At 44.4% G+C, this 22052-nt stretch overlaps 1 protein-coding gene across 4 annotated transcripts in view; it reads left to right on the forward strand.

Moving 5' to 3' along the window:
- SLC12A1 (solute carrier family 12 member 1) overlaps positions 1 to 20688 on the forward strand; it is a 381560-nt gene extending 360872 nt beyond the window's left edge. For all 4 annotated transcript variants that reach the window (XM_085644206.1, XM_085644209.1, XM_085644207.1 and 1 more), the window contains 4 exons: positions 2783 to 2869; positions 4203 to 4338; positions 18431 to 18498; positions 19879 to 20688. In XM_085644206.1, the coding sequence (XP_085500332.1) occupies positions 2783 to 2869; positions 4203 to 4338; positions 18431 to 18498; positions 19879 to 20014 (427 nt within the window). In that variant the 3' untranslated portion in view covers positions 20015 to 20688. The remainder of the gene's footprint in view (positions 1 to 2782; positions 2870 to 4202; positions 4339 to 18430; positions 18499 to 19878) is intronic.
- Positions 20689 to 22052: the final 1364 nt, after the last annotated feature.

Raw genomic sequence — 22052 nt, forward strand, 5'->3', positions numbered from 1 at the left:
TATTTGAGATGTTATGAGTGATGTCACTGAACATGTCATGAGTGATGTAATATGTGAGGTCATAAGCAGTGCATTGCGAGGGCGTAAGTTATAGGTAACTCATGCACTATAACTGCTGGGTCTCATTGGTTTTGCACAAGTGAAATCTGAGCCTAACTATAACATCCCTGTAACCTTTGTTTTGTTTGTGAATATGCATATATACATACATATATTTTATGTGTATGTATGTATATATATATATATATATATATATATATATATATATATATATATATATATATATATTCACTTAAAAAACCATAGGTTTTACACATGTTATAGTTAGCTGTACATTTCACTCGTAAAAAACCAATGAAATTCCACGTTACAGTTAGATCAGGTAACTATAACTTGCGCGCCCACAATAAACTGCTGATGACGTCACATAGTACATCACTCATGACATGGTCAGTGACATCACTCATGACATCAATGATGACATCTGAAATTACACATTGTGGATTGCGGTCGCGCAAGTTATAGTTACCTGATCTAACTATAACGTGGAATTTCATTGGTTTTTTACGAGTGAAATATACAGCTAACTATAACATGTGTGAAACCTATGGTTTTTTAAGTGAATTTGCAAGGTTTTGTAAATGATAATTCCTAACTATAACGTGTGTGAAACCTATGGTTTTTTCAGTGAATTTGCAAGGTTTTTTAAATGCTAAGTTATGTATTTTTTTTTTTTTTTTCTGGTTTTTCACTATGCGCACACCCTGCGCGCACGGTGCGCTTAGCGCACCGTGCGCGCGCTGTGGGCGTCCGGTGCGCTTCGCGCACCGAGCGCCCACGTTGCGCAGTCCATGCCGTGCGCGCCTCGCCTTTTTTTAAGCAGTAACATTTGTTTTTTTCTCCCTTGTGGGTCCTTTAATTTATTTAATAAATGTGATTGTTACTTCTTTATTTTTATTTTTTTATTTTTTTTGCCGTGCGCGTACGGTAAGCTTACCGTACGCGTACCCCGCAATTTTTTTTACAAATTATTAAATGTATTTTTTGTACTTTTGGGTCCTTCTTGGACCCCCTGACAAACACTAGGGGGTCTGCAACTCTCTTAGTTGCCCCCGTTTCACGTTCCCCACCTTTGTTTCTCAGTGCGAGAGACAGAAAATGGCGGCCAACACTTCCTGATTTCGACCGATTCGAATGTTTACAGTCATGTAACCACCAATCAGAATTGAGCTCGCGCACGGCACCGTACGCGTACGGTAAGCTTACGGTAAGCGCACGGAGCGCGCTTACAGATATATATATTGATTTAAATGCTATTTTCTCAGGACCTACTAAACAGATTTACACCAGACCTACAAAAGGCACATCCTTGACCTGAGGACTACCTCTCTGCCAAATTTCAAGTAATTCTGTTCAGCCGTTCGGGCTGTAGCTGTGTCTAAAGGTCCTATGGAAAAATGCATGGGGAAAACGCGTTTTGGGACCCCCCTTTTTTCTCAGCCCCCGCTTGACGAATCCCCCCAAGACTTTCAGGGTAGGAGCGGAGCGTAGCGCCCCATTAGTTTTGAAAATTTCGCGAGGATTCGTCGACCTGCGCCAAAGTTATTTCAAATAGAATGTTGCGGATTTCCTATGGAAACACGGTCCTAACTATAACTATCTACTGGCGACCGCCAGTAGATAATATATATATATATATATATATATATATATATATATATATATATATATATATATATATATATATATATACAGGCTCCAAAGATTCCTCCGTTTTCTGGAAGGAAAAGACGGCACTCACGGGGCTTCGTTTCAGCAGATTTTAATAATTTAAACCGAATGCAAACAGACGCGTTTCAGAATAGATCCTTCTTCAGTGTTATACACACACATATATATCAGTATTTATAAATATACATATATACTTGTACGCCATGTATGCCATTAAAACCAAAACGTTCTACTAACGCGAACATTTTTAGTCTCTTACTAATATTCACTTATTAAATAATATATTAAAATGTAACTAATTTTTAGTGGGCACATTTTGATTTGCCTAATCTATGACTCTAGAAGTTTTCATGTACACTCCTGTAAAGTAAGTATGATGTAATAATGTATGCCTATATACAGTGGCGACCGGCATGGTTTGCAGGTAGCGAGGCGGGACCGGGTGAGCGAAGGGGGACAGGGTGGGGCGAGGGGGCACCGGGTCCCGGATGCCGGGTCCTGCGTCTCTGCTCTTGCTCTCCTTCTCGGGCTGAGGCACAGGAAGCACAGCCAGGCACCCCTGACCAATCACAGAACTGCAATGCAGGGAATGAGGGCCTGGGCTTGTTCTAATATTACGCTGATCTACACGAATACCAGATGGAACTGATCATTATTGATGCGTCTTCATCATCCAGAGTCATGATCTGGGTGTCATATCATTTCAGTAGTGTACAGGTTGAGCCTCATTACATCATGTACCTTTCAACCATCATCAACACCTAGAGACAATCTAGTTCTCTAGTGTAGATATAAATGGTTTATTCATTCATTTACTCACCTATTTACATCATTATTATCATACATTCAAGAAAATATTACTTATGAAACAACAGTCACACACGAAGAATACAAGTAGAACACTTCCTCAAATGCGCTCACACACACAAAATGAGGAGTACATTTGGCAGTCGCACATTTAATGTGGAGATATATACTTTGCATGAGTTTGTTATGCTAATTCAGTGAGCAATTGTATTAATCATATTTAAATGTACTCTTTTACTTTCAGAATGGCGTCGCTTCTTAACAAATTCAGAATAAAATTTGCAGAAATTCACATTATTGGAGATATAAATAATAAACCAAGCAAAGAAAGGTATGGATTTTTGATAAAGTTCATCACACAATGATTTAACATTTCAGATCACTTTTAACAGGCTGACTCCTGTAAACTACCATTTCAAATGTTTTCACATATTTCCAAAGTCCTATACCCTTTCAACGGGAATGGCTATTTTGGGAGTATTATTTCCATAACGGAAGGCTTTCAGTGCATCTTACCAGGCTTGAACTGGAGTTGAGCACTTCAGATGCAGGGTGAGGAAGAACTTAGGGCCTGATTACAATCGTGGCGTTCGGACTGTCGACATGCCGTCGGTGGCGGTCCAACTGCTGAAAGCCCTTCGGTCCGACTGCCGTATTCTGATACTGGCTGTCAGACACTAAGCTGTCAGACGCACGACCACCAGCTCTGCCATTATCATATATCCCGAAGGGGCGGTGTCCCTGAATGGCAGCGGTGCCAAGGCTGGCACCGCCGTGGGGATTAGATATCCCTTTCTGGCAGCCTTTTCATGGCGGGTATCCCACTAGGAAAAGGTTGTTGGAAAGGGATATGAGCAGCCCCAAATAGAGCCCCCATCTGTTGTAAGCCACTGAAAAGTGGCCCCAGGGGAACATGTAGTGCTCCCACTTACCTCGATGCACCAAGTGCTATGCACAACATGGTGCACGTTGCACAGACGTGCTGGAGGTGTATGTACAGTATCAGCATGTGCTGCAGCCCTTTCCCAAGGCCGCAGAATGCCCCTGCCGTGTTTCTGACCACCAGCCAGGCGGTTCCAGTGCAATACGGTGGTCGGCCCGCCCTCATGCTTGTCGGCGGTTTCTTGACTGCCGCAATAGTGGCCCACAGTCCAGTCGACCATCATTGTAATGATGCCCGTAGTCTAGGGGAGGGTTTATTCTGAGATGAGGCTGTAACATTCATGATTGAAGGACATTTAGGGTGCTAGCCGAGTCATCTGGTGATGTAACGTTCGTATAAAACTGAGCGGTGTCAGAGTAAAGGTGATAACAAATGGTAGAATGCCTAAAAAGGGAGCTGAGGGCTCCAGGTATAAATAATACAGCGTCAGGGAGAGTGCAGGCTCTTAAGGAACGCCGTAGTGAAGTTGGGAAGGTAGCGATAGGGCATTTGACATTCAGAACGGCTATTTGAATTGTCTGGAACAGACAGTCAATTACTCTTCCCACATGTTCATGAGTTGTACACTGTGTGTGGTGCAGTTTTCCAGAAGAGAATCTTTACTAGAGCTGTAAAGTTGCAACGTTCATGATTTACTTACCTTAGCAGCAATCATTCTTCGGTGTCTCTGTAGTCAAGAGTCCAATGCAAACTCGGCCACTTTTCTCTGTTTTTATTTTAGCTGGAAATTTTTTGAAGAGATGATTGAGCCGTATCGCCTCCATGACAGTGCGACTGACCTACCCACTGCTGAAAAAATAAGGAGAGAAAACCCATGGAAGATTACGGATGCAGAGCTGGAAGCATTCAAGGAAAAGGTACATGTGCACGCTCCCCTTACCTACTGAACACAGTTCCTAATGCAGACATGTACATCATCGGCTGTTTACCATCCGACTGCTTGAAATGCTGAAGCGCATTACATGATTGTGGGAGGCTGTCACGTATTCCTATGAAACCCATACTGTACTCACAGGGGATTTGAGTACTTGGTATCGCATTTTCTCACAGTGTTTCCGAATAGAGAGCACATCATCTCAGCTGAGGCAGTGTAATGACCTCAGCTACATTTACAATCCGCCTGCTGGTTCCCACTTCAAGCAGTAATGATTCTGAGCACTAGCCATTCTCCTGAGTGCTGTGATGACCCACATGCAGTGTGAATTGTGATATTTGGTTGCTCTTCACTTTGAAATGTCTTGCTACTTATGTAAAGTGTGGAGCATCTTGACCTATGAAAACAATCTGCAATTCTTTTGCGATGTGAACTTCTTTCCAGTACAAGTTAATCTGTATCCCATAACAAACGCGTAGAAGCCCACTGTAAAACCGGAGACATTCATTAATTTTCCGCTCTACTAGTTAACTGTACTTTATATCAGCCCAATATACTTGCCATATATAAATGCACGCTGTGCACTGGTTCCTGCAGCATCCCGAAGTGCTCTATAGGGAATCTCGTGAGCATCTGCCTCTTGTTTCTGCCAAAGGGTGCAAGTATAGATGGTGGATAATAGCAGCAACCACAGCGGGGTGTACCCCAATACGAAGGCGGGCGGGTCCTTCTAAATACTGGCACCAGGACCCACCGAGACTCCGACCGCCTGCTCTTCAGATGGATTTGCTAGCACAGAACACACTGACAAGCCACCCCAGAGGGAGACATGCACAGCCAAGGTACGGGGGACCTTAAACAATGCCCCCCCTCTTGCCCTATAGAAGCTGCAGCACAACACGATTCAGCCTAATGATGACTGTCTGGGAAGCAGTGAGAATACTAAAGCGAACGCAATACAAGCAAGGTAAGGTAAAACTGGGTTGTGATCCGTCATGGAATATGCTGCATGTCAAAGGAGGCACAGCTGATGATGCGGCTGCTTTGTGACTAAAATAGGCAAAGGTAACGACTAACGACATGGCGCCATCAGTAACTTAGATGTTGTTGCCATACAACTTGAATATAAACAATAAATGGTCATGATTTTATAATGGGTAGGCTGGACTGGACAATATTTATCACTGTCTGAGCATAGCAAATGAGTCTAACTCACTCTTTAGGGCTTGGCATGGTACCCACCATCAATAATACACCACATCAAACAAGCATTGGTATAGCCAATAGGTCTCGCCTTTGGGACCTTATAAATTTGGCCATGCAGCAGATTATACCCTATTAGCATGCCCACATACTCAACATTTTCGAACAATCCTGCTGTGATCACAGCAAAGAACTAAAACAGTCATTCACGACTGTTCATCAGAAACTGCAACACTTGATAAGTAATCGATTTTGTCAAAAGTTAGAAATCGAAGCTGCTGTAAAATGTCGCTGAGCTCAGAGTAAAGACAACTGCCGATCTCCCCTCAGAGATTAGCCATTTTGAAGCAGGATATTTTATGTACAATTTAATAGAAATAATGCGTAATCCTTAGGATACCCGGTTGCAATGTTTTTTTTTTAAATTGTGTAATATGCTATAGATTGAAATTGACAATTTCACACACGCTGATAATATGCTATGTATTTAAAAAAAAGTTGATAATAATTAGTAGATGAATGCTTCTATAATAGCATGCAATTACTTAAATATTGGAGTATGTGTAAAATATTGTAGCAGTATTCAATCCTTGTGAGTAGGTTTAGTACAACTAAAATAAAAATATTTATCTATATCACCGAACCAAGGGGCATATGTATCAACATCACCATTTGCGATTCTCAAATAGCGATTTTTAAAGAATCGCTAGTTGAGAATTGCAAAACGGGATGTATTTAAAAAATTGCAAACTTTTTGCGATTTCTTAAAATTCCTTAATTGCGATTAGCAAATTGCGAAATCGCAATTAAGGAATACCTGCCCATTCATTTCTATGGGCCAGGAGACCCATAGGAATGAATGGGAAGTAATTCTCAAATAGCGAATCGCAATTTGCTAATCGCTATTTGAGAATAATTTCAAAGGTGCAAGGGTGTCATGATGACACCCTGATGCACCCCTGAAATGAGCATGTGTGTGCATATGGCGCACATACATGCCCTAAGGGCATGTATGAGCGTCACGTGGCACTTTGCAAAATTCAAAAAAGTGCATTTTGAAAGGAAATCGCAAATTACCACCAACTGGAAGTTGGTGGTAATTTGCGATTTCTTAAGGATAATTCGCACAACTTGGGTGCTTTTTACATATCATTTAAGAAATCGCAATTTGCGATTTCTTACATGCTTACGCAAAATTAAGAAATCGCTAAATTAGCAATTCCTTAATTTTGCGATGGGATTTGGCTCATACATCCCGATTACCGATTTTTTAATCGCAAACGCTGTTATTTTGCGAATCGCAGCGTTTGCGATTAAAAAATCGTTTGATACATATGCCCCCAAGAGTCTGCCTCCTTACTCACAAAGAATCCAGGGAGGGATTTTATTTATTTCACTGTTGTTGTCCGTCCTCTCTCTTTGATAACGAAGCAAGATGGCAGCCACCGAATCGCAGCGGGAGTGGAGCGAGGAGCAGCTAAAAAATTGACGACCTGCCCAAGAAGGACATCATCAAGTTCTTGCAGGATCACGGCTTAGAATCGGTAGTTCCATGGCGGGGGCTGAGCAAATTGGGGAAAGTGTGAAGACGGCATCACTGTGTAGCGCACAAGCCTTGGCCTGTATAACGAGACCCCATTGGAGAGCCAAGTCAAGGGGTAAAATTATACTCGCCTCTTGTGAGTATAAGAACGTCGTCGCCGTGTGGCCCGTGACAGTCACTGTATGATGGGAAGTTGGAACTTCTGTAGGGAGTCTAGAGGTAAAGCCATCGCTTACATGGCAGTAATTGGAAAAACAAGCCTGCGAGCGGTGCATGCGTGCGCTGCAAGGAATGTAAGGAATGCTGCTGCCACCCTCCACGCCGCTGCTCGCTCCCGCAAAGCTAAACGCTGTGGGAGTGAACATTTGCAAAAGAGGTAGGACACGCGCCCACCTTTAGCCATTTGCAGTCTCCCATTTTACATTAACATAGCCAACAGCCAACCAAAAGTTTAGAGTGATTACATGAAGCCTCCCACGGAGCAACACATGCGCGCTGCGCTCGGCTCGACCTAAAAATCATGGATGTGCATATAACTGAACTACGTGCCACTCCCTCACTTTGCTTTTCAGAACTGAGGGTCACTATGTGTCGCTGGCATTTATAAAAGTCAGTTTTGAAGATAATCAATTTTTAGAAAGTCAATTTGATGTAGAATGAGGCAAAAATGCTCCCAACCTTGTGTTGAATGCTGAGCCTGGAGTAAAAAATAATATTAAACAAGTATTGGTAAAGTCAACGTGTCTGGCCTTGCCAAATAGGTTGGTGTGATGTTTCACAAAAAAATATTTATTGCAGGCATAAGACTTTCAGATAAAAAATATAATGCTGCCTAAACATGGCAGCTGCATGGTTGCAATAAAAATTTACAATGAAAAATAACCATAGCATATAATGGTAATAGAACACAGTGGGGGATTCTTAGCACGGAGATGCATAGATACCTCATTTTAATGCATATCAGAGAAAAAAGATTAATCTTATTGGCACAAACAGATGCGGCTCTTGCCTCTGAAATAGTTTAACCTCTAGACATAGTTTAAATAAACAAGGCTAGAAAAAGGATAAGGATCTTAAAGAAAAAGCATTGGCACCGTAAAATATTGCCCTCCAGCTCTGCCACTAAAGTGCACTTCTTTTATGGCGAATATGTGCATGTGATCAGGTATTATGGCATCACTGAAAGTGCAAGAGAGCTTAAATTGGTGATCTCGATAGGGCAGGATCCCGAAACCACCTAAGTTAGGTTTACCAACTGTATGGGAAAAGTTGGTTTTTGGATGAAACAGCAGTTCACAGATGAATGGAGGGAAGAATGAAATCCTATTTCTATTGTTTGACAAGGCACAGGAGTTTTGGTCAGAGGATTAGTGGCCGGATGAGCTTGATGATGCCCCCTGCACTAAGAAAGTGGTAACAATCTGGGCATTCTGGTAGATGACAGGCTGCCTATGTGGGACAGGTGAACTCCATCTGTTATTCCTTCTTTGTAAACCTTTGGCTGCTCAGAAGAGTGCTCCCATGGATTCCCATTAGCTCAAGAAAACTGTGGCCTAGGCTCTCATAACGAGTCGCTTGGATTATGGAAATGCATTCCTGGTAGCTGTAAATGATGTCCTCCTGTCAAAACCACAGGTGGTACTGATACGGCAGGGCATCTGGTCTGTAAATGTACCTCTGGCGCCCCTTCTGAACCTACCTTAAGGGTCTTACACTGGCTCCCCATTAGAAAGCACAGTTTGTTCAAGATCCTCCCACAATCATAGAGCGCTGTATGGAAATGGTCCAGCCTGCCTGCATTTGAGGCTCTTGGATTACCACCCAGCCTGCCTGCGTTCGAGTCCCTTGAATCACCACCGAGCAGAAATTCGAGGTCTTCAGATAAGGTATTTCTACCCGCTCAGCGAATTTGAACCACTCGAAATGGAGGCCATTCGTTTTCTTATCTGTCCCCACATTACTGCAATAGGTTTTCATTTCAAATTCGTTCTTGACAGAATTTTGAGATGTTTAAATACAAAAATGCTGAAAACCTGGTTATTCTAAAGCTTTTCCACTTGCAATCTTTGGAAACTGTAGTTTCAGTGCTGTGTTTAACGAGTCGCTGCAGGGTAAGCGGCCTAGCTGCAATGGAACGCCAAAGGCACACAGACACACAGAGTATTGGTCTGGGCCGGAAGTCCCGAGATGACCTCCACCTGTTTATATAAGTCTCTGGCCACGCCTGGCCAGAGAGTGATACAATGTATGCAAGCCCTTCCGGGCTGCAGGTTCGGGGTTAACACCCCCACAGAATCTAGACCGCTACATCCCATCCCAAGTCAGTGTTCAAACCTAATGAAACAAATCAACACATAATGTCTGTGAGCCTTTGATCTTGGTCTTGGATTGGGTCTCAGGTTGTACCTTCGTTGGCGGCTTCATTGACTTTCCGGAGGACTGCCCGGTGACAAGGTGTTGTTGGCAGTGTTTGTTCCGGTCTCTTTGACCATGGAAGAAGACGGGTTTGCCACAACTTGGTCTTCGTCCATGCACGGGGGACTGCCCTCCGCTGTTACTTCCCCGCTCTCCGCAGGTCCAGAAGACACCCTCTCGGTGTCTGAGCCTTGTATCCGCTTGAACCAGGATTTGTTCCGGGTGATTGTCTCGTCACCTATCTGAGCCGTGATGGCGGTACCATTGGTTCTCAGGACAGTCCATAGTCCAGGTTCGTATGTTGTGCGAAACTTACCTCCGCTGCGACAGTTCCAGACTAAGAGAGTGCACCCTGGTGCGATGACCCGGGTTTTCGCCCTTCTCTTCCCACTGGCCCATTTGTTGTTTGTGGCCTGTCATGCTTGGGTGTCGGTAGGATCGTAGGGTTCTGGGACCCAGCCGTCAGCTGCAGGGATGGTGTCCCAACGGGGTCTGGACAACATCAGGGACCAGGGCAATCTCTTGGTTTTGCAGTGCAGGGTCTGCCATAGTCCTGCAAGAACCTGTGCAGCGCTGCCTCCGGGTCGGACTGCTCGGATACTGCAATCCGGATGATCTTGTTAAGTGTCTGCATGAAGCGTTCAGCTTCACCATTGGCTTGCGGCCATTGGGGAGTGATGCAGTGGTGGCGAACCCCAAGCAGCACCAACAGGTTTTTGAACTCGGCCCCTTGGAACGGGGACCTGTTATCAGTCTAGATTTCGTGGGGCAACACAAAGAGTGCAAATGTCTTCTCTAGGACTGGTTGTAGGTGAGGGAAGGACGTGGATGCGATCACTTGGACTATGGGGTATTTATGTAGCTGTCGATCAGCACAGCCGTTATTCTGCCATCTGGAAAACTCCCAAAGTCCAGACTCACTTGCGACTACGGGGATGTCACCAGGTCGTCCGTTATCACCGGGCGGGATGTTCTTGGCTGCTTGTGAGCTGGCAGGGTCTGCAGTTTCTCACAAGGGGATCTACGGTGGCTTCAAGCCCAGGGAACCACACTTTTTTCTCTCATCCACAATTTCATCCGCATGGTCCCTTGGTGTCCTTCGTGGGCTAGGATGGTGGCTCGTTCTTGGAGACTTGTCGAGATGATGATCTTGGATCCTCTCAATATCACCCCATCAGCAGCTGCGCTTAGCTCATCCTGCACTTTCCAGAACTTTCCTAGCCGGTCTCTGTCTGTTTCATTCCAGCCGTTAGCGCAGTGAAGGAAGTCTTCCCAGGAGCCTCTTTGGATGGAGTTCAGCACTTTCATGAGCACAGCATCTGTGCTGGTTTCTGTTCTGATTTCGTCTTTGGTGAGGGCTCGCGGCCATGCCCATTGAGACACCATGTCGACGTATTCTTCTGTCCTCAGTTCCTGGTCCCCACCTTCTCTGGCCGTCTCCTGTGGGTGCCGTGACAGAAAGTCTGCCGGGTTCTTTGCTCCTGGTCGATAGACTAGTTCCATTTGATAATGCTGCAGCTGTATTGCTTGCGAACACGAGCTGAGCCCACGTCCATTGCTCTGTTTCTAGACCAATGGGACTGGCGTCCACTAGGAGCTCAGTCATGCGTGTTGGGTCAAAATACGCCATGGTGGTCTTCCCCAGAAGCACTGCTTTAATCTTTTGGAATGCTTGTTTTTCCTTGTACCACTTCCAGGTAGCATCCTTTTTAGTTAGGATGCGCAGCAGTTCAGCTAGCGTGGCCAGGTTCGATATGAAACGCCCACAGTAGGTGGCCATCCCTAGGAAGCTTCGGGTCTCTGCCGCTGTCGGCGGGACAGGGGCTTACTGACTGGCCTGCGACTTCCGTGGGTCTAACCTGAACTGGTCTTGGCTGAATATTTAGCCGAAGAATTCGATAGATTTTTTGAAAAACAAGCATTTGTCTCTGTGAAGGGTGACTCCATGTTCTGCAAGACGTTGGAGAGTGGTTCGGGGATGGCGATGGTGCTCTTCTATTGTTGCTGAGCATTTTAGAATGTCGTAGCTGACATTTAATACTCCTTTGAGCCCTGACAGTATTTCTCGGATGGCGTTCTGGAATATCTCTGCCGCCGACAAGATCCAAAAGTTCAGCCTCTTGTCGCAGCGCAGGCCTATGTGGGTCAAGAAGGTTGTGATATACCGGCTCTCCTCAGCTAGCCTCAACTGGTGGTACTACGGGTTGAGGTCCAGTTTGGAGAACCAGCGGGACCCGTTCAGATCAGCCAGGATGTCATCGACCGTTGGCGTCAAGTGTCTTTCCCGCTTGATTGCCTGGTTAGGCAGGCGCATGTCAATGCCTAGCCTGATCTTGCCTGGCTGCTTTGGCTTCTCCACTATCACCATGGGCGAGACCCATGGTGTCGGGCCGGTGACCTTCTCTATGATTCCTTGCTCTTCGAGGTCGTGGAGCTCTTGTTCAACAAGTGGTCAGAGGTGGAAGGGTATGCGTCGGAGCCGCAAGGCCACTGGTTTCAACGCCTTATCTATGTGGATTTTTATCGGGGCCCTTTTTATGCTTCCCAGTCCTTGGAATAGCTGTGGGAAATGTTCTAGAACATTCTCGGTCTGCAGGGTATTGACTGCGTTGGCAAACGTGACTAGGCAGAGATCTTCGGCTCTGTGGCCTCCTACTAAGATGTTGGCCTGTCTGTCTGCCATGTGGAAGGTTGTGGTAATTTTGTGATTTTCCGATTTGACTTGTACTGTCATCTTACCCTTGCGGGGTAGGGTTGTTTGACTGCCATATGTGAGAATCCTAACATGAGACGGGATCATTGCAGGTCTTGGGTTTAGCTGCTTGTACTGTTGGCACCCCATCACATTAACCGACGCTCCTGTGTCGATCAGAGCGGTGACCTGGGATCCTGCGATCTCAAGGGCACACGTGGGCTGTGGGCGCCTCTTCCGTTTGAGGTCACTGGCAAATGAGATAAGGTAGCACTCTCCTTCCTCATCTGTAGATGTGTCTTCCAGGTACTGCCTTGGCCGCACTGAAGCTCTGGGCATCGTCAGGTTTTCGGGATCTTCAAGCAACAGGTGCTTTTTCTGTGGTCCATCTCTGCATGCAACTGCGAAGTGGTTGGGAGTGCCACACTTTGAACATGTTTGGTCTTGCACCGGACATTCTTCTTGCGGGTGCTTTTCCCTCCCGCAGTATCCGTAATGTGACCCTCGTGTGTTCTTGTTTGGCCACCGCCCGCAGGCGCCTTTATCCTGGGTGCGTTTGGCATCTGCTCTTTCGGTCTTGACCGTTACTGGTTTCTCTGCCTGTTGGGTTATGGCAATGTCCATGGCTGTCACTCTGGCGTCCGATAGGTCATGCGACCGTGCCATGATGAGGATGTCTTCAAGGGTGATTCCTGGTTGCCGCAGGGTGAGGGTCCACAGGTTCTTGTTTAGGCACCCTTGGATTACTTGTGCCCTTACTTCCTTGTTCTGCTCGTCGTCCGTGCATGTGCTCGCCAGCTCCGGTAGTCGTGCATGGAACGCATCCATAGACTCCTCTCCTCTCTGGTACGCTTGGCGTAGCTTGAACCCTTCGTAAACTGGGTTCAGCTGGGGATCGAAGTGCGTGTTCCGGGCCCTGACCGCTGCATTGTAATCATTGCTCCGGTGTTTGGTAAGTAAGCAAACAACTAGTATATTTCCTCGCCTGCAAAGTGTAACAGTAGGGACCTCTTGATTGTGCCATCCATTTCCCGCGTTGTCTAACCTGTTGATCCAGAGGGTCCATCTGGGGGACGCAGTGGGCGGATCTATTAGCTCGCTGAATGGGGGCAGCGCATTTATTTGGGAGTGCTGCGATGTGGGCTGCATGACCTGATGCCCTGCTTGTTGTGCAGGCTCTACATTCTTTGGTGCTGCCTGCGCTGCGTTATCCATCATGGTTAGGCGTGCACCATCTGCTTAGCGCTGTGTCTCCCTTGATCTGTGGTTTGAAAAGTGGTGGCACTTTGGGAAATATGGCAATCCTCCTTGATGGATTCTCTTTTCTTTGCCCCCTTTTATTCTCCTTATTGTTATGCTTTTTTTTTGGGTGCCTCACACTCTGACTGGCACTGCTACTGGCCTTCCTTCTGCCAAAACGCTGTATGCGCCATGTGGTATGTGGCTGATTGATGTGTGAGGGCAGGAGAAGTGAAGGGCTGCCTCATGGGCGCTTTCTCTAGTGCATGGTCGCACTCGTGGCTCAGGAGGCTGGCAGGGGGTGTACTGCGCATGCACGCATCTCCTCCTCGTCCAGGGGCATGCAGGCTCCGACCGGGTTCTCACCAGGAGCTTTTAAGGCATGCTGAGCATGGCAGCGGAGGAGCGGGGCCCAGGTAGAGAAGCAGGCGACACAGGGTACCTGGCTTGTTGTCGTTGTTGGGGACACCACGCTCGGCTGACACAGGCTACGTAGCCACTGCGGTGGTGACTCTTTGGTCACTGCGCGTGTCCCGCTCGCTTGCTTTTGATGTCACTCTTCACCTCATGGATCCACAGGTATGGGACACTGGTGAAGGTCGGGTGAAAAGAGCAGCAGCACGTGGGTGGGCCCGTGAAAGACGCCCACCCTCGTCGCCAGTGTAACGAGTCTCTGCAGGGTAAGCGGCCTAGATGCAAGGGAACACCTAAGACACACCGCCACACTGAGTATTGGTCTGGACCGGAAGCCCACGAGACGACCTCCACCCGTTTATTTAAGCTCTCTGGCCACGCCTGGCCAGAGAATGATACAATGTATGGAAGCCCTTCCGGGCTGCAGGTCCGGGGTTAACACCCCCGCGGAATCTAGACCGCTACACTGGGGTGCTCCAAAGGAGGTGAGACATTACATATACAAGAATCCGATAACATGACCTCAATGGTCTCCCCTTTGCAGCAATGCCATTCATGCCTCATGCATTTACACCCCAAATGTCTGTTTCTCCAAAATCAACTTTTAAATCACCCCAACGTCTCAGATTATTCACCATTTTGCTAATGTACTTAGCTTTGAAAACAGTAGTCAGCAGCTTTAATCTGGTGGATGAAAAGCTGCATTAAGGCTCAGTTCAGATCTTGCACACAGTGCGCCTCAACATGAGATCCCTCCTAACTTCACTAACAGCAGTTACCTTGTTTGTGTCACATGAACACCCTACATCCGGGCGTTTAAAAACGCTTGCTACTATTTCTGTCACAGTGTATGTTTTTACCTTGCTGCTACTGTGCCACTCGCCCGAACGGCCCCCTGCCGGATAGACCTCTCTGCTAACACCCGTGTAGCGGTGTTCCCATTGTTGGTTGTAGGCTTGGTGCACGCCGTGGGAGGGTGAGGCTTATCAATGGAGCTAGCGGTTCCCGCGAGACACGGCGGAACTGCCCTTTTCAGGTTAGCAGGCTGGTCTTTGCACCTGGAACCCTACTTAATGTGCGTGCTGACACAGACGCGCAGTGGACGCGTGCAGCGGACACGCTGCTGGCGCGTCAAAGGCAAGCCCGTCCGTGCACCAACCGTGAACAGCGCCAGCCACGCTGCCAGTTTCCCGCAGGTATGTGGAACAATCTTAAGGTACTCCAGAGATCAACTGCTGGATCTGAATGGGGGTAAAGTATAATCAAACTGTAAAAGCATTCCTTTGCAACCTAAAGGCACCTCCATTTCAGACATATGTACTAGCTGTCATAAAACACTCCCCAGGAGCCTCTATCAGAGAATTAACACCTGCAAACCTAGTGAGATCTCACCTGGGAAGGGCAACTCCAAACTCAAGGACGGTGTGACAAAATATCTACTGGTGAATGCCAGATCCTTAGTAAAACATAGCTTTGAGTGCGCCAGACTACTGGAAGAGCAGGATATAAAATTGGCATTTATTACGGAAACCTGGATGGATGAGGCCTCTGGGCTAGACCTAGCGATGGCCACTCCACCCGGCTTCCTATGCTCCACCCTAAATAGACCTATAGGGAGAGGAGGAGGGCAGCAATAATCTATCATAACACTTTAAAAACAGTGTCTCAGCACTCAAACAGCATAGGCTGTGAAGCACTAGCATTCAACGTTTGTCCATCACCCCACCACTCCCTAAAGGGTATCCTCATATACAGACCACCAGGGTCCAGAACACCCTTCCTAGCTTCACTACGGACCTTACTTGAAGAAGGGCTCTGTTCCAACTCATATACCATTCTGGGAGATTTATTTTCTACCTGGAATCCCTTATGGATCCAGATACTAAAACGCTCCTTGATCTGATGAGCAGCGCCGATCTGAACCAACTGGTAAGCACGCCCACCCATAAGGCAGGACATGCCCTGGATGGGGTATTTTCCAACCATCCACATCTTATCTTCACAGGTACAATACCATTGGTATGGACGGATCAGACAGGAATCTTATTTGAACTAACCACCCCAGGTCAAAATCACTTAATAAGGGGCGGCCCAAATCGGATAAAAACAAGGGCCAGGAAAAAAAGTGTCGGGACCCGAACTAAAAGAATCGCTTACTACCACCCTACAGCCACAGTCTACAACTGTGGAAGACGCTGCCAGATCATACACCAAATGGGTTGACACAGCCTGCATTAAACTGGCGCTGAAAAAACTTGTTTACCCCAAATGCACCACACCAACCTCTCCATGGTTCTTGGAAGAGCTTAGACGTGAGAAACTGACTTGAAAATGACTAGAACGCAATTGGCGAAAAAAATATAATATAGCAGATAAGGATGCTTATAAACAAGGTCTCTCCGTTTATAAACAAGCAGTGTTCAATGCAAAAAAGCTCTTCTTTATAAACCATATCAACTTAGCAAAAAAACTCCACCAAGGAACTGTACAAAACCATAGCCAGGCTAACGTCCCCAAGTCCACCTTGGGTCGAATCTAGTCTTGAAATGAGCGAGGAAATTGCTAATTTCTTTCAAGAAAAGGTAGAAGCGATCTTTTCAGCCTTCAACCAACTTCTGCCAGGAGTTGCGGAAAATAGGTTCTCCGGCCCAAAACAATTCTTAGGAGCCGGCCCGTCACTCGAAAAATTCGCCCCACTCAATATCGAGGACACTAAGTTGCTTATGGCCTCAATTAAATCCGGATCCCCCCATGACCCCTGTCCAGTGACAGTGGCCAAATTAGCCCTGGAACCAATTGCCACAACCCTGACATCAATATTCAATGCTATGTTCGAAACAGGAGATTTCCCTAGTTGCTGGAAGCGGGCCTCCATACTCCCACTGCTGAATAAAACTAACTTGGACCCAAAAGATCCAAACAATTACAGACCCATCTCCCATCTCCCGCCTCCCACTACCAGCTAAAATAGTCGAAAAGTAAATGAATGCTCAGTTGAGTTCATTTCTATATGAGAACAGGTTATTGGATCCCACGCAATGTGGCTTCAGAGCAGGGCATAGTACGGAGACCGCCCTGATTAAATCAACTGAAGAAATCAGGAAAGCTCTAGACCAAGGTGGTAAGGCAGCCCTCATCATGCTGGATTTGTCCGCGGCCTTCGACACGGTCCATCATGATCTTTTGATGGACCGTTTGTCCAATATTGGAGTCAAAGGTAGGGCATGGAGGCTGCTAAACGCGTTTCTAACGGACAGGAAACAAACAGTCTCTTTAGGGAATTTCGAATCTAAATCTTTCTCGCTACCGTGTGGGGTTCCACAGGGTTCGTCCCTTACCCCAACCCTTTTTAATGTGTACGTGGCATCCCTGGCTCCCTTGATAAGATCGTATGGTTTTAGCCTTACGTCCTATGCAGACGACACGCAAATTGTTGTGTCTCTTCTTCCAGGGCTTGAAGCAGGCATTAGCAAGAACTTCCATGACTGTATGGGAGCAGTTAATTCATGGATGTCTCAAAACTACCTGAAACTGAACTTGGGTAAAACCGAGGTACTCACGTTTGGGAAAAACGCTAACCTCTGGACCCCAGACTGATGGCCAGCAGATCTGGGCATCCTCCCTAAACCCACGGAGAAGGCAAAAAATCTAGGCATCCTAATGGACGACAAACTGAATTTTGAGCACCAAATAAAGGCGACCACCCCAGCTACCTTTCACTCCCTCAAACTGCTAAGGAAGGTCAAACCATTCTTGGCAGAAGAAAGCCTACGAACAGTCATCTCATCCATTATTTTATCTCGACTGGACTATTGCAATGGGCTTTATCTAAACGCCCTAGAGCGACATCTGAATAAACTACAGACCTTACAAAATGCAGCAGCAAGGCAGGTGACAGGCACCCCTAAATTCACATTGGTAGCCAAAGAAATTAAAAGACTACACTGGCTTCCCATTAGGAAAAGGGTGAAATTCAAATCACTGTGCACGGTCTTTAAGGCACTTCATGGCCAGGGTCCCGAGTTTTTGACCCACCAATTTCGATGGTACACTCCCAAAAGAACCCTCCGTTCATCAGGAGCCAAATTCGTGAGCATACGCCCACGAAGAAAGCTTCATGGGGAGGCAGACGTTTTATCACAGGTGCGGCCAAAGCTTGGAACGCCCTCCCTTGGAGTCTGAGGAACTCCACAAACCACCTAGCCTTCAGGAAGCAACTTAAGACCTGGCTTTTTAAGGAATAAACCCCATACAGCCACACCTGCTCTCCGTGCCACAATGTTTCTCAGTAGAGTTGAGCTAGCGCCAGGACACCTCAGGGTAATCGTGCGCTCTACAAATAAATTAACATAACATAACATAATAAGCACAATGTGTCTGCAAATTTGTTAACTTATCTCACTTATTGAACTGTATACCGTGAACCTGAAGCTTCTTTCAACATTCATAACTCACATATGTTTAAACCTTGTGCTGTTTATTTATAGAGATGTGTGACTGCGTAATTTTGATTGGCTTTATTAAAACATAGGCTGCATAAAATAATAAGTATTTTTAATTCCTCTATAGAGTTATCGTCAAGTGCGTCTAAATGAAATTCTGCAGGAACATTCTAGGTCTGCAAACCTCATTGTTTTGTAAGTATAGTATGTAATACAATAAAAAGAATTATAAAATGTAAAATAAATTATCTTTTAAATATATATACAGAATTACAGAGTATTACTTCCTGCCATAACTGGAAAATACAATTCCACTCCAATTAAGCTATGGCCTTTGGCCCTTGATAGGACCCTGCACCCACTTCCCCCAGCGCCTGGTAAAAGCCCATGTGCAGTAGGTTATGTCCACACTTGGTATGGGACATGTACTTGAACCAAAGGTGAGGTGATATTTCAGAACTATAGCAAGACATCATCATCAAACAACACATATACAAATGATTGAATATACATAGTGATGTCATTCATGATGTCAATGGTGAGGTTACGCAGTATCATCATTTAGTTCGTTTGTGATGTCGTCTGTGACATTATGTGTAATGTCACGAGCTGTGCAATGAGACATTACGGCTAACAATAATTGGCGAAATTCAGTGGTTTATCAGTGATTTTCTATTTGTGTACAACAAATGTTAATGTCTAATTGAAATGTACTTTAAACAAAGAATATATATATATAGATATACAGCGTATATAGATATACAGCGAGATAGATAGAAAGATAGCTAGATGGACAGATGAACAGATAGATAGAGACAGATAGACAGACAGATAGATAGACAGCCCTTCTTTAGCAAACCACACCAAGTTGCTTCACTGAATGCTGTCCAAAATGTCCCATTGTCTATCTAGCTTACCTTGTATTATATAACTTGCACCTGACAGTGAAGTGACACTTGTAAAAGAAGCTGCTCTCAAGCAGTAATACCCTACCAATCCTGTCAGTGTAGCACAGGTTGCTTAACTGGCTGTAAAGCTGTTCAGGTGTTGAATCTCTGCAGGTTCATGTAGTGGCCATCATTTTGCAATGAGTGTTGGCAGACAAACTCCTGTTCAAACATAGAGTAACTGTCATGCTAAAATCACACTAAATCCTACTAGTTGACCCCTTACAGTATCCTGAGTGCTGATGCTTGTTTGTCGAAGGCTAGAAGAATTACTCACTGAAGCTGGGCATTTGTTCAGCTATGGTCTTCCCTTACTAATACATTTAGCTCTGTTGCTGATCTTTTGAAATCCCTATAATCCAGAGTCATAGTACCAATAAAAGTCCTAAAATGTGTTTTTCTATAATTCCTTCTCATACTAGAAAGGAAGCAGCCTAGTGCATCAAAGTACATTGTTGTTGGGGACTCAGATTAATTTAAAGCATGCACCATTGCAAATTAGCAGAATAATAAACACATTTTTAATGATTTAACATATATACTTATCCAGAATAAAAAAAGATTCCATACACCTATCTAAGGATCAATGTTAAGTGTATAATGTCAATATGTCTTCCTCTCTTTATAGAAGCCTACCTGTGGCAAGAAAAAACACGGTGTCAGACTACCTATATATGGCCTGGTTAGAAATTCTTTCAAAGAACTTACCCCCGGTGTTGCTGGTTAGGGGAAATCACAAGAGTGTGTTGACTTTCTACTCGTAACAAGAAGAAAAACAGGTTTCCAAACATGTTTCTGCCATTTGAGAAGGTCTCCAGATCCTTTGCGATGAAATAACGAAAGTAATGAAAGGCACTTTATGAATGTCTCTTTGAAGATGAAAGAGCACTCAATGTATATTTCAGCGTTGTGCGAAAAGCCATGGCTAAAAAAGTATATCTGGGCGAATATGATTCTTGCTATTGATTTGATTATAGGTATTATTTCTTCTTGATAAGTATTTTGCCAGTGACCTGGCGTTTGTTATTTGCATAATCTATTAAATGAAGTAACTGCTAAGCAGAACACTAGTTTTAATAACAGTAGATATTTTTCAGTGGACCAATTAAACGCTGTATTGCAAACACCCATTTAATTACTTGCAGAAGACAATGACTGGATTAAAAAGTGTACTATTTAAAGTGAGAAATAGCCAGTTGTGTAGATTGGTTGTTTTACCTGTTTTTGTGTGTGGCAGCATTCAAGTAATTCTATATTTGAATATCCTTATTAACAAAATGTGTTTTTTTCAATGCGGTGCAAGTTGAATTCCTTGAATTTCTGTATTTTGTTAACCACCAAGAAAATTACTGAACTTTTGTTCCCTGATTTTTCTCAATATTGAGAATTCGTTTTTTCAATGTATAAACTGCAAATAAATGCATTAAAGGTTGATATGAGGGTTCTGTCTTACTTTTTATGATAGATTAAAAAAAATTTTAACTACGAAAACGAATTGACTTTTTTGCATTCATGTTCAGCAAGCTTGGTAAGGTTTGTTTGAATTCCTTACATTAAATTCTCCATTTTTGTGTGTTCTAGCGAATGAGGACAATGACATGGGATGTTTCAGTCAAAATAACTAGTTATCCCACACATTACTATTATTGACTCTTTTATGGACAGAAACAAGGAATAGCTGTTCATCTTAGCATGGAGTAAGACAGTTACCATGTGGCTTCCAGTATGTACTCAGTTTCATTTATAGGTTTAGCAATATCTTGACTTCCTCTACAAAGTCCTCTCATGTTTAAAAAATCAACTTTGTCAAAAGCTACTTCATTTCTATGTTTGGGAGAGCAAAACTAATGCATAGGCTTCTCTCTTTCTGAATTATATTACAATAGGTATGGTACAAAGGTATGTCTCACTAAAGCTTGGTAAACTATTAGTACCAACAGAATGTATAAACCTGTCGTAATAAGTTTTGTGGAGGATCTGATTGGATGTTATAAATAGCTTATATAAAGTAAATATAAATGTCTGCCTGATATTTTAATCTATTAATTGATATCACCAAGGGTGTTACAGAAATTGTTGTATGAAGTTGCTAAGATTTATGCATTTGAGAATACAAACATTCATGCCCTTTTACTTTCAAATTCACACTTCACATGTATTGACCCAATTCCTCTTATGAATAGTAGTTGAGAATTTGAAGAACACTTTTAATTTTGTTTCTAGGTGCACATGATCCTTTTCCAACTTTTGTTAATTTCCATAAGACGGAAACACTACTAGTTCAGCACGAAAGCTCAAAATTAATGCATCCCCTGTTCGTATGTGAGTTTCAGAGTAAATGCCAGATAAAATATGTACTTAACAACCTATACAAGCTCTGTAAAATTAATATATTTTCTAAGGCATATGTTATAAATATACATTAGCTGGTAATTAATTTAGGGGAATAGTTGATTCTTTCTTGTATGAGGCTGCTCCTGGCAGGAAAATGTATGACAAGCCACTACTCACAGGGCCTACCCAGTCACAATATGTGTTTAATATTTCTTTCACATTCAAATCACCTTTTCAATAGTACCTACTTTTAAAACCCCACATGCAGCACATGTCAGCAACACAAATATGCCACGGATATGTTATAGTAATTGAACCTAGGAAACTAATTTCTCTGACAGCAAGCAGGCTTGAGCACCTTTTAGTACCCCCATTTGAGATCATAATATTCAGGTAACCCTCTGGATGCCATTACAAGTCAACCTTGATATAAAAGATACAGAGAAATGTGTTTATTATACTGGCAGC

Source organism: Triturus cristatus, chromosome 3_1 (assembly GCF_964204655.1).
Source record: "Triturus cristatus chromosome 3_1, aTriCri1.1, whole genome shotgun sequence".
In the NCBI taxonomy this organism is placed as follows: Eukaryota; Metazoa; Chordata; class Amphibia; order Caudata; family Salamandridae; genus Triturus; species Triturus cristatus.